The sequence below is a fragment of the Coffea arabica genome, chromosome 8c (genome assembly GCF_036785885.1).
Source record: "Coffea arabica cultivar ET-39 chromosome 8c, Coffea Arabica ET-39 HiFi, whole genome shotgun sequence".
NCBI classification, from domain to species: domain Eukaryota; kingdom Viridiplantae; phylum Streptophyta; class Magnoliopsida; order Gentianales; family Rubiaceae; genus Coffea; species Coffea arabica.
Window position 1 is genome coordinate 27,041,110 of NC_092325.1, and position 26,557 is coordinate 27,067,666.

General features: G+C 37.1%; 3 protein-coding genes across 3 annotated transcripts; all 3 read left to right on the forward strand.

Moving 5' to 3' along the window:
* Positions 1–4,494: 4,494 nt before the first annotated feature.
* LOC113705871 (uncharacterized) lies at positions 4,495–5,022 on the forward strand. The gene has a single exon (XM_027227777.1). The coding sequence runs from the start codon at positions 4,495–4,497 to the stop codon at positions 5,020–5,022; it is 528 nt and encodes a 175-aa protein (XP_027083578.1).
* A 192-nt stretch (positions 5,023–5,214) lies between these two features.
* On the forward strand, positions 5,215–7,997 carry LOC140013440 (uncharacterized). Its single transcript, XM_072062720.1, has 5 exons — positions 5,215–5,478; positions 5,560–5,691; positions 6,521–6,667; positions 6,764–7,206; positions 7,349–7,997. The coding sequence occupies exons 1-5, from the start codon at positions 5,215–5,217 to the stop codon at positions 7,995–7,997; spliced, it is 1,635 nt and encodes a 544-aa protein (XP_071918821.1).
* A 17,278-nt stretch (positions 7,998–25,275) lies between these two features.
* LOC140013441 (uncharacterized) lies at positions 25,276–25,998 on the forward strand. The gene has a single exon (XM_072062721.1). It carries the CDS (start codon positions 25,276–25,278, stop codon positions 25,996–25,998), a length of 723 nt encoding a protein of 240 aa, XP_071918822.1.
* Positions 25,999–26,557: the final 559 nt, after the last annotated feature.

Here is a 26,557-nt window from a genome sequence, read left to right on the forward strand (position 1 = left end):
CCGAACCCTTTTGTTCGCCTTAGGGGAATGTGGGGCTGTCACACACCGTATGAGGCTCTTTATGGACGGAAGTGTCGATCTCCGTTATATTGGGATGAGGTAGGAGAAAAGAATGTCTTGGACCCAACCGTTATTCCATGGATGGAGGATGCTCAAGAAAAGGTTAAATTAATTCGTCAGAGACTCTAAACCGCTCAAAGTCGTCAAAAGAGCTACGCGGACAATTGAAGAAAAGATTTGGAGTTTCAAGTTGGAGATCGTGTTTTTCTCAAAATTACACCACTACGAATTGTTACGATGGGTAGAGGAAAGAAACATCAACCAAAATTCGTAAGGCCCTACCCGATACTCCAACGAGTTGGGAAAGTTGTATACCGGCTTGAGTTACCGCCAAGCTTGTCCCGGATACACGATGTCTTCCACGTGTCAATACTCAAGAAATACTACCCTGACCCGACTCATATTGTGCAACCAGAGGAGATTGAAATAGATGAAACTCTTACCTACGAGGAGAAACATGTACGTTTACTAGATCGAAAAATTAAGGAGTTGAGGAGTAAACAAATTCCATTAGTGAAAATCCTGTGGAAGAACCACGGAGTCGAAGAAGCGACCTGGGAGATGGAAGAGGATATGAAAAAGAAATATCATGAACTATTTGAAAATCAAGGTGAGAAATTTCGAGAGCGAAATTCTTTTAAGGGGGAAAGAATGTGAGGACCCGAAACTTCTCCTATTTTCTAGGTTTTAGTTAGTTAATTGCACGCCTTTTATATATTTCCTTCATTAGAAAAATTTTCTAGATAATTTTCATGAGTAAATATGTTTTTAAAATCATTTTTCTAGTATAAGTTAGTTCATGAGAAATTAGGAGTGTATACTGCGCGTAGGACCCGCTAGTGTGGAAAGTACGATAGAATTCGATCAATTAGGTTAAGTTGTGTATACTAGGATTAATTGCTAGATGTTAAGAGATAATTAGACGTTGCTTAAATGGTTAATGTTGGAGAGATAAAAGGATAAGTGAAAACCTAAAAGGTGCTAGGTGTCACCTTTCTATTGAACCTAGACTTTGACCACTATTTATCACCTTTACTAAATGACCAAAATTGATCAAAAAATTCACCATTTTCTTTGTCATCTTGGCCGACCCTCTCAAGGGAAAAAAGAAAGAAAGCCTTCAACATTTCTCTTTCAAAACTTGCTCCAATCTTACGATCTAATCGATAGAACTTCAAATTGCTCCATAAAAACCCTTAGTGGAGTGGTTTGGAAGGATAAGGTGCTAAATTACCTCTTTTCTTGAGTTTACAAGGTAAGTGACCAAGAGATTCTTCCTTTGTTCATGTTAGTGTTAAATTAGTGACTTGTGATAGTTAAGGTGGTGATTTTATGGAAGATTTCATGATTTTTGGTAGAGATTGATGAATTTCTGATTTTATGCATGATTTTTCTAATTTTATATGTTTAGTGTTGGCTAGTCATGGATTGATGATTTGTTATAGTGTAAAATGGAGTTGGAATATGATGAATATGATTGATTGTGTAAAATTTCTGGCTTGTTACTAAAATTTCATATTAGGGTTTCAATTGTCCCTGTTCTGCCCGGTACTGTTTGGATAGGATGGAGGCCGAATCAGCCTTAGGTTAACATGAAAGTTGTAGAGAATGATATTTTATAGTTGTCTGCAAAATTTCAGCTCAATCGGAGCAGGGTATCTTGTGAAATGACAAAATTGCCCCTGCTGTCCTGTTTCTATCAAAAATGAAAATCAGCCTCTGTAAGTGGCTAGTTTGACCAGGAATATTATCGAATTGATTGTTGATGTCTTCTTAAGAATTATAGTTTTGTACCTTAGCTTTCAAATGGCTTTGGAATTACCTGAATTGGAATTGTGTGTGCTGAGATATGAGTGAATGAATCATGACTGCTAGTTGAATTCCCCAGTGAGCTTTGAACTGGAAAATTTGGAGTTATTTTGGTAAATTTGATCTAGTTAGGGTAAGAACTGGACTAAGTATTCTTCATCAAAGTTATAGCTCTCCGTCTTAGTTTCAAAACGGCATAAATTGCACCCCAATCCGATAAGTGTAGCTCCAGTTGTGTCCGTTCCGCTAAATGACGTCAAAACTGTCTTTTGGTTTTAGGGCATAAACTTCATTTCCGGACTCTCCCTAGCTTAACTATGCACTTATACGTTCTATTGGGCCTTATTTTTTGGTAGTGTGTTGATTTGATTTGACTCGTGTTCGAGTCTTAATTGTGATATTCTTGTTGTATAGGTCGTGCCGGTGATCCGACGCCTACGTCTGAAGCTAACTTGTGAATTTGCTTACTTACCTTGGTGAGTGTACCATTATATGGCTAACGCTTAGATGGGTGTTTATACTTGTTATGTAAACTTGAATGGCTTGAAGGAGATGAGAGTGTACTTTATCGCTCTCGATCTCTTATCTGTATTACTATTACGGTCAAATGTGAACTTGTATACATGTGTGATTTGACATGGTTTTGGGCTTTACCCGACAACTTGACTGTGCTATCTAAGCTCATTCCCCATTGGTCTTTAATCTAGTCGAGCCGGCAAGGGTTTGGACGAATCGATAACAGACCGTGGGTTTGCTGTAGTCGAGTGGTGTATTACCTTATGGTGTACTCAAGTACTACCCTCTCTGTTACTGTGAGGTGTTCGGACCCGATAAGGGGGTGACCGGTGGAAGGTATATGAAGTAAAGTGGGGATCTACGGGATGTTCTTCTCTTTAAAGGTTGACGGGGTGTCAACGGGTTGGTGATCAAGTGTGGCAAGTGGAAAGTGGCTCTTGAGAGCCAATTGTATCCTTTTACATTGACTTGTTGTGTTTATGAGTTTTGGGACCACTATGTGATAAAATGTGTTTACTGGTGTGTCTTGTTGGTACCTCACGAGTGTAAGCTCATCCTCGTTATTTTGTTTTCCTTACAGGAAATAACCTTTTGGGAACTATGATATTTTGAAGCCGAGTTGAGTTAGTTTTAATATTCTTTTGTATAGCTACTTGATAGTTGGGAAATCCATACATGTACTTGGATCCAACATTTCTTTTGAAATGTAAATTTGTAACTATGCGTATATAAAAGTGTTTGGTAATGTTCATGTGTTATTTTGGTTTGGAAATGTCCCTTTCTTGGAGTATATAAAGTTATTGCACTTATATAGGTTTCGAACAGGTACGACACTATTCACGTACGGCTCCATTTTTCCCATTTTCGTTTCGTGATTTTGATTCATTTGAGCGCGCTAAAATATTTCGAAACGTTTTAGTTTGTATACAACCGTTCTAGTAGTTCTGGCGAGAGTTGGGCAGGCAACCCGCTAATTCCTTTGGTACCCCTTAGGGGAAGGCGGGGCTGTCACAAAGTTGCTGCTGGAACTAGTGAAATGCTAGCTACTGCTGGAGCTACGAAAGCAAGCCAAGGTCTGCTGATGCACGAGCGTGCTAGCGGGCTGTTGCTCCAGCAGTTGCAGGTGCATCCATCCGTGGCTATTGGGTCGGTGGTGGGAAGTGACGCAGGCCCTGGGGCAACGAGTGAAGGAGAGGAGGAAATGTTTTCGGAAGGGCAGTTGGGGGAGATGGATATTTCCATGGCTGAGCAACGGGCTGGTAGCTTATCACCACGGGGGCAATGGACCCAACGGCATTGTGAGTCAAGCTCCTTGGTGATCGATATTTTTAACCTTGACCCAATTATCCAACAGGTTCAGGAGAAGGCTAATTTTGGGGAGGATATTGAGCTAGTTGGAAAACCTAGGCGCAAGGGTGTTCGTCCGCGGGTTCCGATTGATCAAACTTTGCGCTCGAAGACGAAGGTGTGCTCTAACTTCTTCTCTGTATTATCTGATGATTAATTTTTTATTCTGAAATATTCGGAGTATCTTGCGTACTCCAAATTTTCGTAGGTTAAAAAGAATTATTTCTGAGTTCTCGGTTCAATTAGTGTCTATTTGTGAGCCTAAGGCTCTTTCGTGTGACATCCGTATGATATGTGCCCGTCTCAAAATGGATGGTTGGATGGTTAATAGGGAGGGGTCGGTCTGGATGTTCTATCAAGCTGGTTTTCAATGTGTTCAGGTTGGGGATTCTCCTCAACACATTTCCCTTAGAATCTCTTCTCAGGTGTTGTCGACTCCCGTTTATTTTTCCTTCGTCCATGCGAAGTGTACAGAGCAAGAGCGTGCTCCGTTGTGGTCAGCATTGCTAGTAGATAAACCCAGTGATGATCCATGGTTGGTGGTGGGTGACTTTAACACCATTATCAGTGCGAAAGATAAAAAGGGCGGGTTGCCTTTCCGAGTTGATGAAGGCGTAGAAATGCGATCATTTATGTCCGAGAGCTGGAGTATTTGATGCAGGTTTCTGAGGGTCATGTTTCACATGGTGTAACAATAGGGGTGGTCAAACTCGAATCTGGAAGTGCCTAGATAGGCTGCTATGTAGCTCGTCTGCGGCCCGAATGGGGATGAATTTTGGGGTCCGACATCTAGGTAGGGAGCCATCGGATCATGCCCTCTTTCTTTTGTCAACATCGACTAGACTTGATAACAAGCCTAGATCTTTTCGGTTCATAAATGTTTGGACTTCAAAACCTGAGCTGTTGGATGTTATTAGGACGAGTTGGTCTACCTTTTGCCTGGGGCGTTCGTTGCAGTGGTTGGCGGCCAAATTACAGCACGTTAAATGTGCACTCCAACTTTGGTCGCGGGTGCATTTTGGCAATATTTTTGATGCAGTTAAGCAGGCAGAAGAGGTAGTAATGGCGGCAGAGGCTGCATTTGATAATGACAATTCACAGCAGCAATGGCTAGCACTCCAGGAAGCAAGAGCGGTAATGAGACAATCACTTGTCAAGGAGGAAGCGTATTGGAGGCAAAATGCAAGAATCAAATGGCTGCAGGACGGGGATAAAAACTCAAGGTTCTTTCACGTGGTAGTGGCAGAGAGACGGGCAAAATCTGTTATACACCGGATCAGGAATAGTTAGGGGGAATGGCTGACGGATGAAGCTCAGATTTCAACGGAGGCAGTGGATTATTTCACATCCTTATTCTTCGCCAAACTTTGTTCGGCGTCATGGCGTACTTTAGAGGTCATTCCCAAGATTATTTCAAGGGAGCAAAACGATGAGTTGGAGCGTCTCCCCTCGATGGAGGAAATAAGAGAGGTGGTGTTCGCAATGGATGGGGAGAGTGCGGCGGGCCCTGATGGATTCACAGGTAGGTTCTTTACCTTTGCATGGGATGTGGTGAGTCAGGATGTTTTGGAAGCCGTGGTTAGTTTCTTCTGTGGTCATGAGTTGCCGAGGAGCGTGTCTTCGACTTTGATTGTACTGATTCCGAAAGTATCTTCGCCCCAAGACTTTAGTCAGTTTCGACCCATAAGCCTTTGCAACTTTGTCAATAAAGTCATTTCTAAAATCCTGGCGGCTCGATTGGCAAAGGTATTGCCAAGTATTATCTTTCCTCAACAGAGTGGCTTTGTTAAGGACAGACAAATTTTTGATAATTTTCTGTTGGTCCAGGAGTTGGTGTCGGATATTCACCGGAAGAACAGAGGGGGAAATGTGGTTTTGAAGCTTGACATGGCCAAAACCTACGATAGAGTCTCTTGGCCGTTCTTGCTCCAGGTTTTGCGAAGATTTGGGTTTGGTGAAGTATGGATTGATATGATATAGAAACTTATATCCAATGTGTGGTTCTCGGTAATAGTTAATAGAGCGCCTCAGGGCTTTTTCAAATCTAGTCTTGGGTTGAGACAAGGAGATCCGCGCTCTTTGTGATTAATGCGGAAGTTCTCTCTCGCCTGCTAAATTCTTTGAGTAACTATCGGGGTTTTACGCCTTTTAGAGTTCCGCGAGATTGCCTACCTGTTACTCATCTAGCCTACGCAGATGATATTATTATTTTCTCTAGTGGTTTGCGGTGATCTGTGCGGTTGGTGATGAAGGCTCTGGACGAATATGTTTTAGTGTCATGTCAAAAGGTGAATTAGCAAAAGAGTTGTGTCTTGACTCATGCCAATTTTCCTTGTGGTAGGAAACGGATTATTGCAGAGTTGACTGGGTTTCAGTCGAGGGAGTTTCCGGTCAAATATTTGGGTTGTCCTTTATATGCAGGGCGGTGGAGGAGATGCTACTTTGCGGGGGTTTATGAATCGGTCGCGAGTAAAGTGTTGTCATGGAAAGGGAGGCTACTCTCGCACGGTGGTAAATTAACTCTACTCAAGAGCGTGCTCTCCTCTATGCCTATTCACTTATTCGCCGCATCAACCCCTCCTAAGTCGATATTTGGCATGATGGAGAGAATTTTTACTGATTTCCTATGGAGCTCCTCAGAGGTTGGGCCACAATTCCACTGGATTAAGTGGGACAAGTTGTGCACCTCATATGACAGGGGGGTGCTGGTTTGAGATCCCTAAAACACGTGTTTGATGCATTTTCCATGAGACTATGGTGGCACTTCTGGTTGCAGCAATCGTTATAGGCCGAGTTCATGAACCAAAAATATTGTCCCAATCTTCATCCTTGCTTTGCTGATGCTTCCCCCGGCGATTCGTGGACTTGGAAGAGGATGGTGGCTATCCAGGGTGTAGCGGAGCAACACATCCACTGGGTTTTGGCTAGGGGAGGTGTTAGTTTCTGGCATGATAACTGGTTGGGGACGGGTCCGTTGTGTCATCATGTGGATACTTTTTAGGAATGTAATGTCTCCGATTTTGTGGAACAGGGTTTCTGGAACGTACAACGATTGAGCGAGGTAGCGCCTGGCAGATGGGTGGGAAGGATTATGGGAGTGGTGCCTCCTTCGCTGGACCAAGTTGATACCATGGTTTGGGCTCCTAGTATCTCCGGTGCATTCTCATTAGCATCAGTCTACTGGATCTCTCGAAAGGATGGAAATAGCTCTTGGCTCTACTCATGGCTCTGGCTTCTCGGGCTATCTCTGAAGGTTTCATTTTTCATGTTAAGATTGGTAGGGTTCCGTTTGCCGGTGATGGACAGGTTGCATAAACTTGGTATCCTCGGCCCCTCTTGGTGCTTTTGCTGTATATATCCATGTCAAGAGTCTATTGACCACATCTTCTGCACCGGGGTGGCGGCAAAGCAGATTTGGGGATATTTCGAAGGGGTTATTGGAGGGTTTCAGGTTTCCTCTACGCTACGACACAAGTTGGTTAGCTGGTGGTTGAGGCCTACTCGAAACCGATATCTACTATATCTGTTCCGTTTATTGCCGTCCTTAATTTGTTGGAATTTGTGGAAGATGCAAAACACTGTTGTATTTGATGACCATTTGCGGCCCGTGGCTCAGGTTCGCGCCAATATTTGGGGTTCTCAGGGACATTTTCCTCCTTAAGTTTCAGGGACTCAGTACCCTTGATCAGGATTGGCCAGGTTTCTACGGTATAGAGGCTGGTCTGCACGGGGTTTCCAGGACCTTGGTGGTTCGATGGAGTCGCCTCGATTCCCTCGTGGTAAAGCTGAACTCGGATGGTTGTTCTCGGGGTAATCCGAGAGTGAGTGGAGGTGAGGGGGTGCTTCGGTGCTCGGGAGGAAAGTTTCTTTTGGGGTATTCGTGTTTCTTTGGGGAGATGACGAGTTTGCAGGCTGAATTGAAGGCGTTGACTTTTGGTGTTAGTTTGGCGATTGTGAGTGGGTACGCCAATTTACACTTGGAATCTGACTCTTTGATTCTAGTTCAGATAATTCAAGGGAAAGCTCGGTGCCCATGGCGTTTGCAAGGGGACTTACAAGACCTGCAAAAGGTCAGCAGGTGTGTTAGAAAGGTATCACACTGCTTTCGGGAAGCGAATAAACCGGCTGACCGCCTTGCCAATGTTGGTGAGGATTCAGGCCTAACGCTAACATATCATTCTTTCCGTGAGTTGCCTTCCTTGGTGAGAGGTGACGTTTCCCTTGATCAGTTAGGTGTTCCAAGTCTGCGTCGAGTTAGGGCGTAGGTTAAGATTGTGCTAGCATTGGCTTTGAATTCCATGTATGCCCTCCTTGATTTTATCAAATAAAATAAAGAAGTTTATTTAAAAAAATAAAAAAAATAAAAAAAGGTCTGAACAAAAAAAAAGAATGTTTGAAATGAATTGAACGAACTTGGGGAAAGATTGATGCATGTTCATTTAGGTGCTGGCTTTTGACTAATACATCAAGTCAATCACGTATAAAAATATGATTAAATTTCCTTTTATTTGTCAATTATTTGTTTCCTTACCTTAATTAATTTAAGGATACACTAAATATATTAAGATTTTTTTTAAGGGCAAACCTAATTCACGGGGTGGGGATGCCAGCCCCCTAATTTATTGTTTAAAGTGAAATAGTACAAAGAGTGAAAGGTATTATCCACAATGAGCTAGCAAATAGGGCTCTAATCCCTTACAAACCACCAACGTAGGTAAGAGACTTCCCTACTATCTAGTTTTATCAAGGTCCTAATTATTCCCGGAAGCTACGGATACGAAGTACAATATAGTTTAGACGGCAATCGCAACCCTGCTAACTTATCTGCCGAAGAGTTTGCTTCTCGTACCACATGAGATATGGAAGCTGGCAATGCATTTAATAGCGCTTTTATGCTCCTCAGTGTATTGCATAGTGGCCATTTTGATGCACCCCCGGCATTTAGCATGCGAACCAAACTCTCAGAGTCTATCTCCACTAGCAAAGAACCCATGGCTACTTCTTTACACAAGTGAAGGCCATGCAACAATGATAAGCTTTCCGCCCTCAACACATCCATTTCCTCAAATTCCTTGTAAAAAGCAAAAATTAAACGGCCTTCCAAGTCTCAGAGCAATCCCCTCCCCATATGCTTGATTGTGAGAGACACCAGCATCAGTGTTCAATTTGACATAGTTCGACGGTGGCCGCTTCCAAGAAACCACATATCCCTCCTTCTTCCTTGACAACTAGACACCAAGACGAGCCCATGGATCTTCATAGTCACCCCTGAAATGTCTCGCCGAGAGCTTGGAGGCCAACCCTAACTGGCCCATAAAGTTGTCTACCAAGGTGATTACCCTACGAGCCTCAAAACATGCTCCATCGAAATGCGCCTTGTTCCTAGCTTTCCAAAGAAACCAAAGAACTACTATAGGGATAACCGCCCTTATGTGGTCCCGCATTACCAAAGAGTTCGAGCCAAACCTCGACAAAACCATTGCTGACACCGTAGAGGAATAAGACTCCAGAATTCCAAACCTCTTTTGAAAGAAGCCCCAAAGGAGATAAACATATTAACTAATAAGAAAAACTTGTTAAGGATCTAAAATGATAGAGTTCAAATTTAAATCTAATACTCCATATATAATTTTTGAAAATTCTTTGGGACCGGCTGCCCCTGCCCGCCACCCTTATGTTCGTGGTTGGCCATAGCCACTGGCGGATTTACACTGTGCCCCCACTGCCCCCTTAAATTCCTATGATACCTATAAAAATTTGATGTAATTTCAACTGTACTCCCTGAAATTTTGTGTATCTATTGGTTTATAGGCCCCCACTGCCCCCCTTAAATTTCTATAATACCTATAAAAATTTGATGTAATTTCAAGTGTGCCCCCTGGAGTTGTGTATCTATTGGTCTATATGCTTTTAAAGTTGTCTTTGATTTTACCTGTTGTTATAGCTACCGTAGAAAGGGTTTTTTCGATAATGAATATAGTGAAGAATCGGTTACAAAATAAAATGGAAGACACTTGAATGAATAATTGTTTAGTTACTTATATTAAGAAAAATATGTTTCGTGAAATTCAAAATGAAAAGGTTGTAAACCGTTATCAAAATATGAAAACTCGTCATGAGCAACTGTAAATGATTTAGTTTGCTTTTGAAATAAAATTATTATTACATTAATAATTTTGAGTTTGTTTTTTGATATTTTTCATGAAATATATGCATCATTTGTACTTGTTGGTGAATATTTTTTTCCTTAAAAAACTAAAAAAAAAAGATTAGATAAAAAATTTTAAAGTTGCTTTTACCCCCACTGAAAATTTGTTTTGGCTCCACCCCTGGCCATAGCAATAAATTGTTCTACCATATGCATGGAAATAAAACACGGACGCCTCAAATTAGTCACAAGGAACTTTTGCATGTGGGTTAGGATTCGTTGGGCCGGGATATTCCCATTCTGTAGGTTGCAAAATTTCTTTTTGATAAAATAGAAACCAATATTAGTAACAAGTTAGTTGAAAATCGTTCAACATAATTTGCTTGACAGAAAAAAATTACACTAATGGAGAAAATATATAGAATATATCATAGGTATATTTGATCTAAAAAATTATTAGATTTAACAGAGTTACAAAATAAGAAAGATTATACTATGAATCACAAAAATTATAAATTTGCTCCATAAATATCTATGCATGGTGCATGTCTATTCCCTGAGATCTGCTATCCAATTGATTCAAGTTCAAAATTGATATTAAGATATAACGAGATGACCCAAAATATTCCGAATATATTATATAGATATAAAAAAAACTCTTAGATTTGAGAAAAAATAATAAACAAATAAACAAGACTCCCATTGGCATAGTTTAGGAGAAAAGAAAGCTCTTACTACTAAATGCTAGGAGAGAGAAAACTCTCACTAGAATATCATAGAAGTGACTTTATTAAACATAAAACAAAAACAGAAAAAGATGAAGAGAAACTTTGACTTGAAGCCAAGATCTCTCTCCTATGGAAGAAGAACGATAGAGAGAAGGTAGAGAAAAATTGTACAATTTGCAAATATTTGATTATTAGAAATGTTGAGTTAAGACTTAAGAGACAGATTGATATTTCACTTGGAACTCGAAGTATAAATGGCTAGTCTTAGAGTTTTTATGAGCAAGGTCTTAATATAAAAATGAAGTTCTAATTGGGCACCTTGCTTGGAAGCTATTCTCTGGGTTAGTGGGCTTTCCTAATTGAGTGTAGTTAATCTTTTTTGTCCCGTTAAAACAAATATTAATCGGTAATGCCTACTAGATTATTAGTATCAGAGATTCAATATCAGATTTTGAATCAAATATATGATATTATGAAATTGGAAATACAAGTAATATCAGAGCTTTAATATCAGACTTTGAATCTGAATCGTTAAAGTTTGAAGCAAATAATTTGTTATGTTAGAAGTTTTGAAGGATTACAATTGGTTTTAGATTACTGGTGCCCGATTGACTGGATCTAGTAGATCTACTATTTAATCAATTAATCTCTTTGATGCATGAGAAGAAACGAATTCCTATGGCGATTTATAGAAAGGGAGTGGTGTAACCGTGCAAGTCACGTATTCTTATGTTTGAAGTTTCAAAGGATTATAATTGGGTTTAGATTGCTAGCGTGCAATACTGGATCTTGTAGATCTATTGTTTTCTGGATTGATATTCTTTTTGTCGCTTGAAGGTTTTGAATTTCTGTGGTGCTTTAATGAAAGGGAATAAGGTAATTCATGTTTTTGGGCATTCAATTATCGTGGGTCACATGATAGGACCAAAAGTTTAAGAAAATTACAGACAATGTCAATCCTAATCCGATGATTATCACGTAGTACAATTACAATATTGTTTATTAATTTTTATTGACCAGAGTCCACAATTACAGAGACCCCAAACTTGGTTGACCATGAGCTGGGACACAAACTTAAGGTAGCCATTCATGAATCATGATTGACTGGGGACCTAAGAGTAACTTTCTTCATGGTTTCAGTTTTTAAAGAATATATGTCAATACACCTTCCGTGCCTTGAAATTAAGCCAATTATTTAATGAGGATTCTGGGATGGTGATATTTGAGGTTTCACGTTGGCGGTTTCACGTTGGCCCGTGACTTGGCCCTAGGGTGCTATTGGGTCGAGTTGATTTCAAGTAGCATTATACTCGAATTCGAATTTGATCACTATTAGTGCTATTTAACCTTGAGGTTAAGCTCGAACGAGTATATAAATTTGAACTTGAATTCGACTCAACATAATGGAAATCAAGTTTGAACTCGACTCGTTTGAACTCGAGTAAATTGCAAGCGTTATCAAGTTCGAACTACTCGAATTCAAGCTTGAATTTTTCTTTTCTTGTTTTTAATTTATTACATTTTAGATTTATTAGATTACATTTTTGCCATCCACCACATTTTTTTACTAAACATTACTTCATGTAAAATTTATTAGAATACAAACCCATAATAGTCATTTCATAATTAAAATATATAATATATAAATAATATAAATATTAAATTAAACTCGTCAAGTACTCAAGTATTTACTTCTGATACTCGAACTCGACTCGTTTATAGCACCCATATTTGGCTCAATGAACCTTCGCTTGGCATGCGAGTGCTTCTCTTGGTTCATGAATGGGATTTGGATGTATTAGTGAAGCATATTCTCTTTTATATCCGTTGTATATCTTCACTGTTCATGTTCTGCAGGTGTTCAATTAATTGAATTTTTTAGCAGATTAAACAAAAGTTTAGCATTTGTTCTTGCTAATGTCTTGGGAGAGGGATGAGTTGGATGGTATATGAAGAGAATGTAAATGAGAAATTTCGAATTCGAAACCTCTCACTTATACTAAAAAAAAATGAGAAATTATTAATGCCTTACTTGGATTTTGATGCCTTATTTTTAACATAGAATTTTGTCTATGTTGAATGTTACAAATACATATAAAACTTCCTCAATCATTAGTTCTATTATTTGGAATTCTAAATATTCGTAAAAGTGTCTAAAATCGTGGGGTTGGAAATGCCTAAAATTTAGTAATATAGAATAACGATAGGTTCCGAAAATTAGTGGTTAAAAGTGATCTTTAACTTTTAAAATCACACCGCCTATGACATTTTTGTTTTCCTAACACCTAATAGACCATTTAGTAAACTAACTCGCCTTAGGTGATTCACCAGCTAAATTGTAACTCACCTTAGGTTACTGCACATTAGATGTTTGAATTTCTGTACTTACAATAGAATTCAAAGGGTGTGTGATCTAGAAGTGGGATCTCCTCCCTCTAATCCTCCTTGACCTAATTAGTTCCTCTCCTAGTGTAGATTAAAATCATAATACACCCAACAAACAATAGCCGAAGCTCATCTAACGTCTTTTGGTATTGTTAATATAAGTTGGTTCAGTTGGTAGGAATTGATTACTTCCTAACGAAAATTTGTGTGTTCAAATTTCACTGCTAATGTAAGGATTATATTAGTGGCCAATTTGTAAGAACTTTATATGTGATTGATGGCCCTGAGAATATATCCTAGGCCTTGGTGATGCTATAGCTGAATCCATCCAAATTTTTTTCATAAAAAAAAAACTAACATTTTTGAAACTCAAGTTGCAAAATAGGAGTACTAAAACATGCGGCTTCTCTCGATTAATTACACAGTGCCTTTGATCACCCCATGAACAAACAATTGTGGCATCCAAGGTGCACGATTAACCCCATGAACAACCAACTGTGGTGCGATTCGCCCCATGTGTTAAGTTACCCAAAGTTTGTCCGAACGAAGGTGTAAATGTGTCAATTCAGCATCTATTTAAATTGTCATGCAGTATCGGGTTGAACTGATGGAGAACCCAAAGGATTTTAGTCAACGGTGCTACAAATTAACAAAGGCCAGGCCCAATAACGCATACATGACTAAATGTTCTGTAGGCCCATTTAGGTCCATCTAATTCCCTACGCGAACGGAAGTTGGTTCTCGCTTTTATTTGTTCTATGCTAGGAAGAATTCTTGAAATTAAGAGCTTTATCTCTACCTCCGAAAGAAAAAAGAGCTTTATCTCTATAATTACTGCGTAATAAGTAAGAGAGGGGCAAAAATTATTAAAACAACTTCGTAATATCCATGTTATATTTAGGTACTCTTTTACATTGGCCTGTATATGTCGATTATATCAAAATTACGTGACATGATTTAGGGTCTGTTTGGTTGGAAGTAAAATGTTTTTCTTGAGAAAATATTTTCCGTGGAAGTAATTTTTCATGAAAATCATTTCCCTTTCATCATTTTCAGATGTTTGGTTAGCTTATTGAAAATATTTTCTTACTTCATTTTTCTGGTGTTTGTTTAACTTTTGAAATATTTTCACTTTTATCTCTATCTTTACTTTCTACACATTATAACTACATACTTCTTCCCATGCAAAATAAGAAAATTTATCTCATTGTTTAACTTTAAAAATCTTGGAGAAATGTATATATGAATAAAAAATATCTCCTTAAACAATAAACAAATTGCTGGCCATTTAGTGTCAAATATCAATCACATGCAATGCTTATTGTGACATATATCTTGCACTCTCACTGCTGAAAGTTTCTCTAAAAAAAAATGTCCCCATTATACATAATTAATTACTAGCATAAGATGAGTAGGATGAGATTTTTTTTTTATTTTGAATATACTAGGGGGAGGGTTGGGTTGGATTAGGTGGTACGGGAGAGGGAGTGTAAGGAAGAGGTCTTGGGTTTGAGTCCTCCTGTTTACACTAAAAAAAAAAAGAACATACTACAAGATGTTTTCAGTAAGTTTGGAACATACTACAAGTGGGATGCATGCATTTCAGAAAACAACTTCAATAAGTTTGGAAGAGAAGTTGTTTTCATAAGATGAGTGAAAATATTTTGCATAGGAAAATGTTTTCAGTAACTTTTGTGCAACCAAACATGGGAAATTAGGAAAATATTTTCTTGGAAAACATTTTCACCCAAAACAAACGGACCCTTAAGCCATACAATTTTCAAAACTTGCACTGTTAACTAAATTCGAATTGTAAATCATTTAACACAATTATATCTGACAACTATCTTAACCCATTTTCCTAATCCCATATTGTGATAGGATCTGGTGACCAACTACCCTACACGTGGGGTACATATAGGAATGATAAACTCAAAATTAATCTTTTCCCGAGTTAACTTATTATTTCCTCCCTAATCCTTAGGTCTCAACCCTATCATATTGAAAAAAACAGTTTAAAAAAATAGTTAATTTATTATTTAAAGTAGATCAAATTTATTAACATTTTTCAAAATTTAATGCCAGGTCTATCCACCCCATCCATGCATACGGTGAAAGAAATACGGAAGGACACTCAAATAATATATTTTTTTTCATATTCTTAAAGGTTGTTGCCAATTGTGATCATTGATAAGAATAGCGTAGTATAGGGTTGTCCTGTTAAAGATGTTGGCGTCTCAAATGAAAATTCTGAGGTGCAATGCCACTCTAATTATTAACTTTAGAATACAAAGTATTCAAAATAAAAGTTTAAAATGGGTACAAAGTGGAATTTGAAAAAAAAAAAAAAAGAGTGGAATCTGTCCTTGTACGTATTACTGTGATTTATTGACTTATTATGACAACATAGTCTTTGAAGTTTTTGTCTCATCAAGTCATCATGTTGAAATTCTGTCCGAGGAATAGTACTACCAAATCTAAATGTGATTTATGAGGCAAATAGTGAAAGAAGGAGTGCCTTTTCGAGTACTTTTTAAAAATTTTTATAATATTTAAAAACCTAATTTTTGAAAAACAGAAAAATCCAAACAGAGCCGGTAGGCTTATGTTTTGAAACACAAAGCACATTCACCCATAAATTTCTTGCATGCATTAATCTTGACCTCTTATTTGTATTAGTCACCTAGATATCAATTCATCATTAACCTTACCTAAATGTGAGAATCACGTTTCCAGCCGTACTTGACAGTAGTATTATCAAACTAGTAGTTAATGTGGCTAAGGAGCTTTGGGAGTGATTTTCGTCGTCCTACTTTTGGTTGTTATTTGCACGTGAGTTGTGGTTCTGGTTGGGGATTTATGTCATTCTGCTTTGCAAGGAGTCAGTTTTAGGTAGAATGCTATACGTGAACATGCTTTTAGTTCTACAAGTGAGTGCTTCATAGTATTGCTTCCAAGTACAATGCTGATGATGACAAAGCACGTTTCACCTCTGATTTTCATTACCTGCTTCAAAGACAAAGAAATACTTTTGGTTGATTTGATTTGCATACTTCTGCTCTTCTTCTTGTCATTGCCTCATGTTACTTTTCTTCATAGTATATTTGTTATTTGCATACTTTATTCCGAAGTATGACGGTTTTTTTGCTTTTTTTAGTCATAATTATATGTCATGTCCTGTTTCTTATGAACAGAGGTTTGCACTTAATGCATTAGTTAAATTTATTAGTTAAATTAGTATTAGTTATTTGCACTTAATATATGTCATGACCTTTGGATTTATATTTAATTCGTCCTTTGGTTCATAAAGGTCCGAATAAATGCTTTTGAGACTTTGGGAATTACTTTTGTATCCTTATTTTTTCACATTTACATTTTATATTTTAATACTAACTACATTTTGTTTAAATCCATTAAATTTATCTTTGCAAAATACGTATTCTTTTTTTATTCATTTATTTATTATTAAATACCATTCTTTGTTAGTGGAATAATTAATTTTTTATATCATTCAGATTAAATGTATTGTGTTTTTTTTTTTGCAATTAATATAGCAATTAGAACAAAAAAAAAATATTTTTTTTCAAAAATTTAACATTTGAGAGCACTGCCACTACTATTATTTATTATTTTTTAAAAAATAATAATGCCTTTCACTATTTAATTGTTCGATCTAAAAGAATCCGGACATTCTAAATTTATTTGAGGCCACTACCATTGCATTCAACTTATTTTTTTTATACATATTAGTTAAATTATGTCCTTATGTTACTTTACTTCATACTATATTTATTATTTGCATACTTTATTTCGTAGTATAAGGGTTTTTTTTTTTGCTTTTTTTAGTCATAATTATATGTCATGTCTTGTTTTTCATGAACAGAGGTTTGGACTTAATGCATTAGTTAAATTTATTTGTTATATTTATTGTTAGTTATTTGCACTTAATATATGTCATGTCCCTTGGATTTATGTTTAATTCATCCTTTGGTTCATAAAGGTCCAAATAGATGCTTTTGAGCCTTTTGCAATTACTTTTGTATCCTTATTTTTTGACACTTACATTTTATATCTTAATACTAATTACATTTGGTCTAAATACAATGAGTTTATCTTTATAAAATGTGTATTCTTTCTATTCATTTATTTCTTATTAATACTAGCCTTTATTAGTTGATTAATTAATTTTTTATATCATTCTGATTAAATATATTATTTTTTTGCAATTAATAAAGTAATTTTTTAAAAAAAATTTAACATTTGAGAGCAAAACCACTACTAGTAATTATTTTTTAAAAAATAATAATGCCTTTCACTATGTAATTGTTCTATAAAAAAAAAGACATTCCAAATTTATTTGAGAGCACTACCACTGCATTTAATTTTTATATATATATTACTTATATTATGTGCAATTAAATAACAATTTCATAATTAATTTTTTATAACATTCCCCATGTATGTCTAATTTTTTTGTAGTGTATCAAGAATTTTTGGTAAGTTTGGTATTAGTAAATGAATATTTATTTTTACCTTTTAGTTACTATTTGACCTTTTTTTATACATTATTAACTCCAAAAAGTTTTGGACAGGGTCTTCAATGTTATTCTGGTTTGCAAGAAGTCTTTTTTAAGTACAATGTTGTACCGGAGTCAGCAAGCTCCTACGAGTAACTGCTTCATAGTTGTTGCTTCCAAGTACAATGCTGACGACGACAAAGCACGTTTCATCTCCATTTTTTATTACCTACTTCAAAGACAAAGAAATACTTTTGTATCATTTGATTTGTATACTTTTGTTCTTCATTTTGCTCTTTTCTCCTTTTCTTGGCTCTGTCTTTCTTGTCGTGCTCCAGCTTCTATGCTTTTCAGGTGAATTTCCATTTTATTTGTTCTCTTTCCTTTTGTTTCAGTGTTTTTTTTTTACTATAAATATTTTAAACAGCTTTCATTTATTAGTGTATATTCTATATTACTGTCTCCTTTGTATAACATTAGTACTTGTTAAATGTCAAAATGATTACATTTCTTTAGTTTTTCTATTTATAATTTGGCATAAGTTTTTCCTAGCCATGCAGTTGATCTTTCTTCCTGTGTTTGTTGGTGCAAACTTTGATCATGCATGTCTTACTTGTATGTTTTAAATTTAGTTGTTTTATTTGTTTGTTCCTATTTTTCTTTGTCCGCAAATTTTCAAGAACTATGCTTACTGAATTTTTTGAGATGAACAGATTGAATAAAGAGGCCCAAAATTTGAATTCTCTATATAGAGAATTTTCTTGAGCATTTTGTATGGACTTCATCTGCTAAGCTCGGGACAAAAAGAAAAAGGTTAAAAGTAATTGGAAGACTTGTTATAGTTTCTCCAAGTGAAGGCAAAAGGTATTATTTAAGGCTTTTACTTGCACATATAAAAGGTCCTATTTCTTTCGATGATTTATTGACAGTCAATGGTAGAAAATTTTCATCATATAGAGAAGCTGCACTAGAATTGGGTCTATTAGAATCTGATACATACATAGAGGATACTTTAGAAGAAGCAACTGCATTTCAAATGCCTTCGTCTTTACATTTCCTATTTGCAGTAATGCTTGTCTATCGTTTGCCGTCAAATCCTAAAAATCTTTGGAAAAATTTCAGTTGGAGTTCTCAAGAGATTATCAAAACGCAGAAAGATATAATGAATATGATTCCCTAGAGATTGCACATAAAGTTTTGGATGATATTAACAGGGCATTACAGCAAATGGGTAAAAATTTGAATGACTATTGGTTGATGCCTGAAGATTCAGCTTTGACTATAATATGCATTCAACCAAAGAATATACAGCCAACGTCAGAAGAACTCTTAATGCCTTCAATGTTAAATGATCAGCAGAGGCTAGCATATGATACTAAACTGAAAAAGGCTCTTTGTGATCAAGGTGAATGCTTCTTTGTCGATGGTCCAGGTGGCACAGGAAAGCTTTTTGGTATAGTGTCTTACTTGCAATACTTAGATCACATGGCTATATAGCTATTGCAGTTGCAACCTCTAGAGTTGCAGCTTCTATCCTTCTAGGTGGTAGAACAGCTTACTCAAGGTTTAAAATTCCATTAGATTTGTCCCACAATAAAGCATGCCAACTGAGTAAACAAAGTAGAATTGCAAAGCTTGTTGTTGAGGCTCGACTAATTCTTTAGGATAAGGCTTCAATGGCTAACAAGGAGACCATTGAAGCATATGACAACTTGCTGCAAGATCTTATGGATTGTAATTAGGCATTTGGTGGAAAGAATGTAGTCTTTGGAGGTGATTTTCGACAAACACTTCCTATAATGGAAAATGAGCATTTGGATGCTTAGGTACATTCTAGTATAGTGTACTCTAATCTTTGGAACAAAATGGTGAAAATGAAGCTGGTGCACAATATGCAAGCCATTCTGGATCCAACATATTCAGAATTTTTATTGCCCATAGGAGAAGGCATTGAACCAGTATATCATAACAGACAAATCGCCCTGCCATGTCACATGGTTATTCCCTATGAGAACAAAGAAGATTCTATCAATAGGTCATAACATAATATTTTGCATTTTAAATACTAAAATATTAAACTGTATGAATTAATTATGCTATGATTATATCTTTCCAACTTAACTACTATCATTCTAACTGCAATTATTTAAAAACAATAGGCTTATTGCCTCTGTCTTTCCTGATTTGCATTTATATTCCAAAGCTCCATATTTAATGATCAATAGACGTGTTCTCTCGCCGAAGAACAACTATGTTGATGAGCTGAATGAGATGATGATCAGCAAATTCCTTGGCCATCTCTTTGTTTATTCAAAGCACAGACAAGACCATAGATCAGCGCTACCAAGGAGATTTTGAGGACTTGCTCAATTCTTTAAACTTCCTCCACACAAATTGCTGCTTAAAAAGAATTTGTGACGATTCCACCTTCCCCTAGGACAAACCCAAGGGTTTGGCAGGCCGCCTACTCAACTCTCATCAAGACTCACTCACATACATTCTTAAAATAATCTTTCATGCCTTTAGATTAACATCAAAAGTTCCATTCATCCAAGAATTTCAATTTAATTTACAACCCAAAAGTGAAACATAAGGGTACATTGCCAAAGATCCCCAAGTACATTTCATTTACAAAAGTACAAGTACATGTAGATTATATACACTATTTCATGCTTACTTGCTCCGACCTCCACTCCTGTAAGGAACAAAACTAAAGAAATGAGTTAAAAACCCAGTAAGGTTCTTAAGCAAGCAATCGAGTAGATAAAACATGGAAATATTACATTTAACCATTTGTACACTTTGCACAGTAATAAACGGTTATTCAAGAAATAAACATTCAATCATTGGAAGGATACGTGCTCACTTGAAACTATTCATTCATTAGTCATTCAGTTCCGACCATTCTCCCTTATACCTCCGAAATATGAAAACACATTTGAAAATAAAACTCTTTCAGTGATCATTTCATTCACTCAATCAAGTTATTTATTGCATTTCATTCACTGGCCAATACTCCACCAGACTTCGTAGTCATACTCAAATATACCAAAATAGTGGCCCAGGGTCACCAGCCGCCCGACCGAGTCGACTGGAAACGAAGGGCAAGGGTCCAGTTCAGCCAAAGACTTACATTTATTTACAAGTAACATTCAATCATTTAATCATTGAAAATTTCACATTCACTTAGATCGAGTGTGATAAAGTACACACTCACCTATTGAAAATTCATTGAAAAATGTTTAACATTCATAACAATCCACATAGTCATTGGAAGCACAACATGCAAGGAACACTCACTGATATCAATAGATTAAATGTCAACTCTCTGAAGGATAACCTTGATCGCTACCAAATCCTGAGGCTGTTAGGATCCAAGCACGGAACAAACAACTATTGAGATATTAAGTATACAACAATTTAATAGTAAACAAGCTACAAGCATAAAAGATAAACGACAAACAATATTTAACGTGGTCCGACTCACGGAGAGAAAATCCGTTTTTTATTATGAGAGGAAAACCCTATACAAGAATACAATTTGAATCCAAACCTAACCCGTGTACACTATCTCTCAACTCTCAAGAACCCTCTCTCACCTCACGTATAAGGCCACAAGCATAAAAGATAAACGACAAACAATATTTAACGTGGTCCGACTCACGGAGAGAAAACCCGTTTTTTATTATGAGAAGAAAACCCTATACAAGAATACAATTTGAATCCAAACCTAACCCGTGTATACTATCTCTCAATTCTCAAGAACCCTCTCTCACCTCACGTATAAGGCTACATGTTGCCCTTGTGTCTCCTTGTGTGTCTCTTGTTTAGTATGTCAACCCACCTATTTATAGGAAACACTATTTGGCCAAAACCCAAATAACAATAGGAAATCAATTCTAATTCCTAGACTTGTACAGAATAGGAAATAACTTCTAATCCTAAACTAAATAGAAAATTCCTTGACTGCTATTTCAAGTAACTCAGATCAATTAGGAAATTAGTTACTTCCACACAAAACAAGAAATCTACCTAAAAAAAATTAAGTCAATTTCCTAACAAATCTCCACATTGGCAAAAATTTCTTTTAGCAACTATTTACCTTCAACTACCAAATAATATGGTACCGAACTACAAACTTGAATCAATACAGTCCTGACACTAAATTAATTCAATCGACAAATGAACATGTGTAGTTACTCCGAGTCTAACGTCTAGTTGACTCGTGAGAAGGTATTCACCATTTCCCTTTGCAAAATTTCTTCTCATCATCACTTGCAATCTAGGATCCCCTTCTGTGAGATCTAGCTCTAACCATTAAGGCAACCAAGTGGTAAAATCACCATACTTTTTCGCATCCTCAAGATTGTCTCGCCACATGTAGTTTCCAAAACTCCATCTAAAACGAAAAACTCGTAACTGTCACAGTATTCTGACGCATAGAAATTAGATCCCCTTATTTCTTTGGGACACGTGCCACACCACCCAAAAAACATAATCGAAATCTAAAAGCAAACGGGATGAAGTATCAATCGTTGGAAGTGTGAGAAACTCTTCACCGATTCATGTCCAAAATCAATATTGGACTCTACCTTTTCCTTGACCCTTGAATGACCTGTCTAGATTCACTGTCAAATATCTCCATGCTTTTCGACTTTCTATCCTTCACCATTAATGTTTTTTGCCAAACTATTGAAACAAGGATACCACTGATTAAATTGTTCAATGGGTAATAACCATCAACCCACTTGATCTCAATAGTTAACCAGGATCCAATCATAAATAATCAAACTCTTGATTTAACTATTCAATTTGTTGGAATCCAAGTGCTTGTGAGTAGCCCAGATTCACAACCAAACTCTGATACCACTTGTTAGGATCTAAGCGCGGAACAAACAACTAATGAGATATTAAGTACACAACAATTTAATGGTAAACAAGCCACAAGCATAAAGGATAGGCGACACACAATATTTAACGTGGTTTAACTCCACCATTGAGCCTATGTCCACAGAGAGAAAATTCATTCTTTATTATGAGAGAAAAACCCTATACAATAATACAATTTGAATCCAAACCCAACCCTTGTATATCATCTCTCATCTCCCAAGAATCCTCTCTCACCCCATGTATAAGGCTACATGTTGCCCTTGTGTCTCCTTGTGTGTCTCTTGTGTAATATGTCAACCCACCTATTTATAGAAAACATATTTAGCCAAAATCCAAAAAACAATAGAATACCAATTCTAATTCCTAGACTTGTACAGAATGGAAAATAACTTCTAATCCTAAACTAAATAGAAAATTCATTGGCTGCTACTTCAAGTAACTAAAATCAATTAAGAAATTAGTTACTTCCACACAAAACAAGAAATCTACCTAAAAGAAATTAAGCCAATTTCCTAACAGAGGCAAGATTCACAATCACAATAGATTTAAACTTAGTAGATTCAACTAGTCAAAACATACACGTCTAGTTTTCCAAGGTATTCTATATACTTCTCACTTTGAGCTCGAGACTTTAGAATAAAATCCAACATAAATATTCTAAAAGTGAGGCGAGCAATTTAAGCATAAAAAATCACACCAAATTAAGGTTTAAGACTAAGAAAATTTTTCCCAAAGTTTTCCAAGTCCCCCTCAATTTATTTGACAAAATTCTCAGCTTTGGTGACATTTTTTGAAAAAATATAACTTGAGTTCCGTAGGTCAAAAAATCACAAAACTTACACCATTAGAAATTAGACTTGAAGCACTAACAGGCTTTAGAAGAAATCTTTATGAAATTTGTAGACACAAAAAATTTCAATTTTATTTAATTCAATTTTAGCTTTATTTTTTAATTATTTATTCTTGTTTTTATTTTATTTTATTTTATTTTAGTTGACTAAGTTTGCAAAATGATAGTTAATGTTTATTTTTATTTATTTTAGTAAATTAGGTTCATCATTTTTCTTTTTTTTAAAATATTTTTGCATTAAATTTTTGAAAAAGAAAATTGTCAACAAAAAAATTATTTTTAATCTTTTCAAACTCCATTTCTTCCAAATAAAATGAAATTTTTGTAAGGCAATCTCAACTAGGAATTAACACTTTGTTTACCCTAAATTTGTTTTGAAAAACAAAAAAATATATAAATAAAAAAGGAAAAACAAGATAGGTGGAAGGCATGTATAGTAGCTAAGTGGGATAGGTGAGCATTAGTCTTGTGGTTTTGACATTTTTCACACAACACATTCAAAGGAAAGGTGGCAAGACAGGTGGAAGATGGGAAAAATCTTGAAACAAAAGGAGAAAAATCTGGAAAAAGGGAAGAAAGCTTCGGGTAGGAGAAAAAAGGAAAGACAAGAAAGAAAGAAAGAGAGGAGGAGTTTTGGGCAGAGAAGGAACAAGGGAGGAAAGGGAGAGAGTACCCGGGGAGAGCAAGAAAGGGAGAAACTGAGGGAAGATAGAGAAAAATGAGGGAGAAACAGGAAAAGAAAGAAAAAAGAAAGAGGGTTTCGGGAAAAAGCTTGGGGCAAGGGAAAAAGAAAAAAAAAGGGAGAAGCTATGGAAAATCTGGGAAGAGTCTGAGGAAGAATAGAGGGGCGGCGGAGCAAGAAAGGAAAGAAGGGAAAAGAGAGAAAACCGAGAGGAAAAGAAAAAACGCAAAAAAAAAACTTATGCAAAAATTTCTGGAACCAGGTTGGCGAACCAACCCACTTTCTGATCAAATTCCGATCTAACCTCCAACCCTCAGAGCTAGATTTCTTTTTTTGCTCCTTCTCTGGATATCTGGGAACAATTTTCATTCAGTAATCATCAAGTGAAAACATCTCCAAGTCAACTAAATTGGGGCTCGAAGTCACTGGTTCGCCATTGCTGGAATTTCTGCAACAAATCTTCCTGGGCTTCATTTTCCAGAAACCAGCACGATTTCTTGGGGTATTTCACGTTTGTTTCACTTCACCAACGTTCTCAGGTAACTATGGTTTCTCTCCCTGCTAGTTTAACACAATTTTTATGAAGATTTAGGTCCATTTTGTGTGATTTTTTTTAAGATTTGCCGTTGCGAATGATTGATAATCGTGACTATCTCTCTGTTGCGTTGTTGTCATGATTATGATGGGTTGGTACTAGCTATTTTATTCATTTGATGTGTATCAGGAACTATGAGTCCTATTTAGAAACCATGGACAAAGAATGTTTTCTCCTTTACACAATTTTTGTAGATGAATGAATTAAAAGCTGTTCTTTTGGTTTCCTCTGTGCGTGGTCTGGGTAGGAAAATCTTTGGGGGGTGCATAGTATATGGTTGGGTTTTGATGATAAGTTGCATAAAGTGTTGTTTTTGTTCGAAAGATTGCTGTTTGTTTGGATTTTGTTACCTGCGTCTGATTTGAATGTCATAGTTGTGAAGTTGCAGACGAAAGAAGAAGAAAGCTTCTTCGTACCAAGTTGCATGGATTCTCTTGAAATTTGTGTTTTGACCCCTGAAATTTTGATTAATTATATTATGGCCCAAAAACTTTTCCAATTGAACCAGTTTTTTTTTTTTTTTACTTCATTCCTTTTTTTTTTCATTTTTTAGTGGTTCATTGGGTAGATTAATTCTAGAAATTAGGATAATTAGAGTTAAATATTGTTAGTTTATTTTTCTTTGTTTGTTGGGTTTTGTAAAAATAGTTTAGATTTGGGTAATATTTTGTGTTTAGGTTTAGCAAGTGGATTTTTGTGTTTAGGTTCAGAGAACACGGCCTTCCTAGCATCGTGAGTGGAGGCATCTATGGCGGCTGCTTGGCTTCCAAACCCTACCCAAGGAGATATTCGCCGTCCCTCCAAATCCTTTGCCGACATAGTGGCGGGCAAGGACCTCGCTGGGGGTATGGACACTGGAACCTTGGGGTATCACAGAGGAGAGCCAGCTCTGGTTTTTTCGCGACAGGATCTATTAGGGCTAGCTAAACCTTACAGGAATGCCTTAGTAGGCATGTTTGCTTTCAATCGCCCGCCGATGGAGGTCATCCGCAGATTCTTCGTGACGCTGGGGCTGGAGGAGTCGTGCTCGGTGGGTCTGCTTGATGCCAAGCATGTACTAATTCGACCAGAGGTGGAGAAGGACTACACGAAGTTATTTGTTCGATGCACATGGTACATCCAAAAATCTCCCATGCAGCTCTCTAAGTGGTCGATAGATTTTAAAGCAGGGCAGGATTGTATCATCATTCCCATATCGGTGAACCTGCCAGGACTTCCTTTTCCTTTTTTTGACAAAAAATTGCTGCTAAAGATTGGCTCGCTGATTGGTCGGCCACTACAGGTGGATGCGGCTACTTTGAACATTAAAAGGCCATCGGTGGCCAGGCTCTTGATCGAGGTTGATGTAGCCAAGCCGCCTTTGCCGCGGGTTTGGTTAGGCGATGAGGAGCATGGACAGTGGCAAAAGGTGCAGCTCGAAGTTTGGCCGTCTTTCTGTGGGCATTGCGAGAGGATTGGTCATGGGGAGTAGGAATGTTTGAGCTGCGACACGGGTTTGGAGATTTTTGAGATGGTGCTACCTATAGGTGGAGCATCGATGGAGGGCATTTCAGCAGTTCGATCTGAGGGGCAGGTTGCTGCGCAGGAAGGAGATGTAGCACTGTCCAACTCTTTTGCGGCCTTAGGGGAGATGGAGGATGGGCTTGAGCTGCCGCCTCCTCGAACACTGAAGGGAGGGAGTTCCTCCACTGGGGTCGCATCTCCCTTGGCTTCCCCGCAAGCAGCGCCTCTGTGGTGAGTCCATTCTGTGGGCAAGCAGAGCCAAGGGGGTTGCTCGGTTCTGGAATTGCAGCAGTTTAAGGAGTTTCTGGATCATAGAGTGACAGAATCAAATCTTTGGGATGCGCATGTGCCCCGAGAAGCTGTGATTGACGCACGAGATGCTACGCTGCTGAACAACTTGACCAAGAAGATGGGGTATCTCGTTAACTATAACAAGAAGTTGCAACTGTTCCTCTTTCAAGCTAAGTCTTCTATCCTTTCTAATGATAAATCGCATTAATATGCTGGTATGGAATATACGGGGTGTC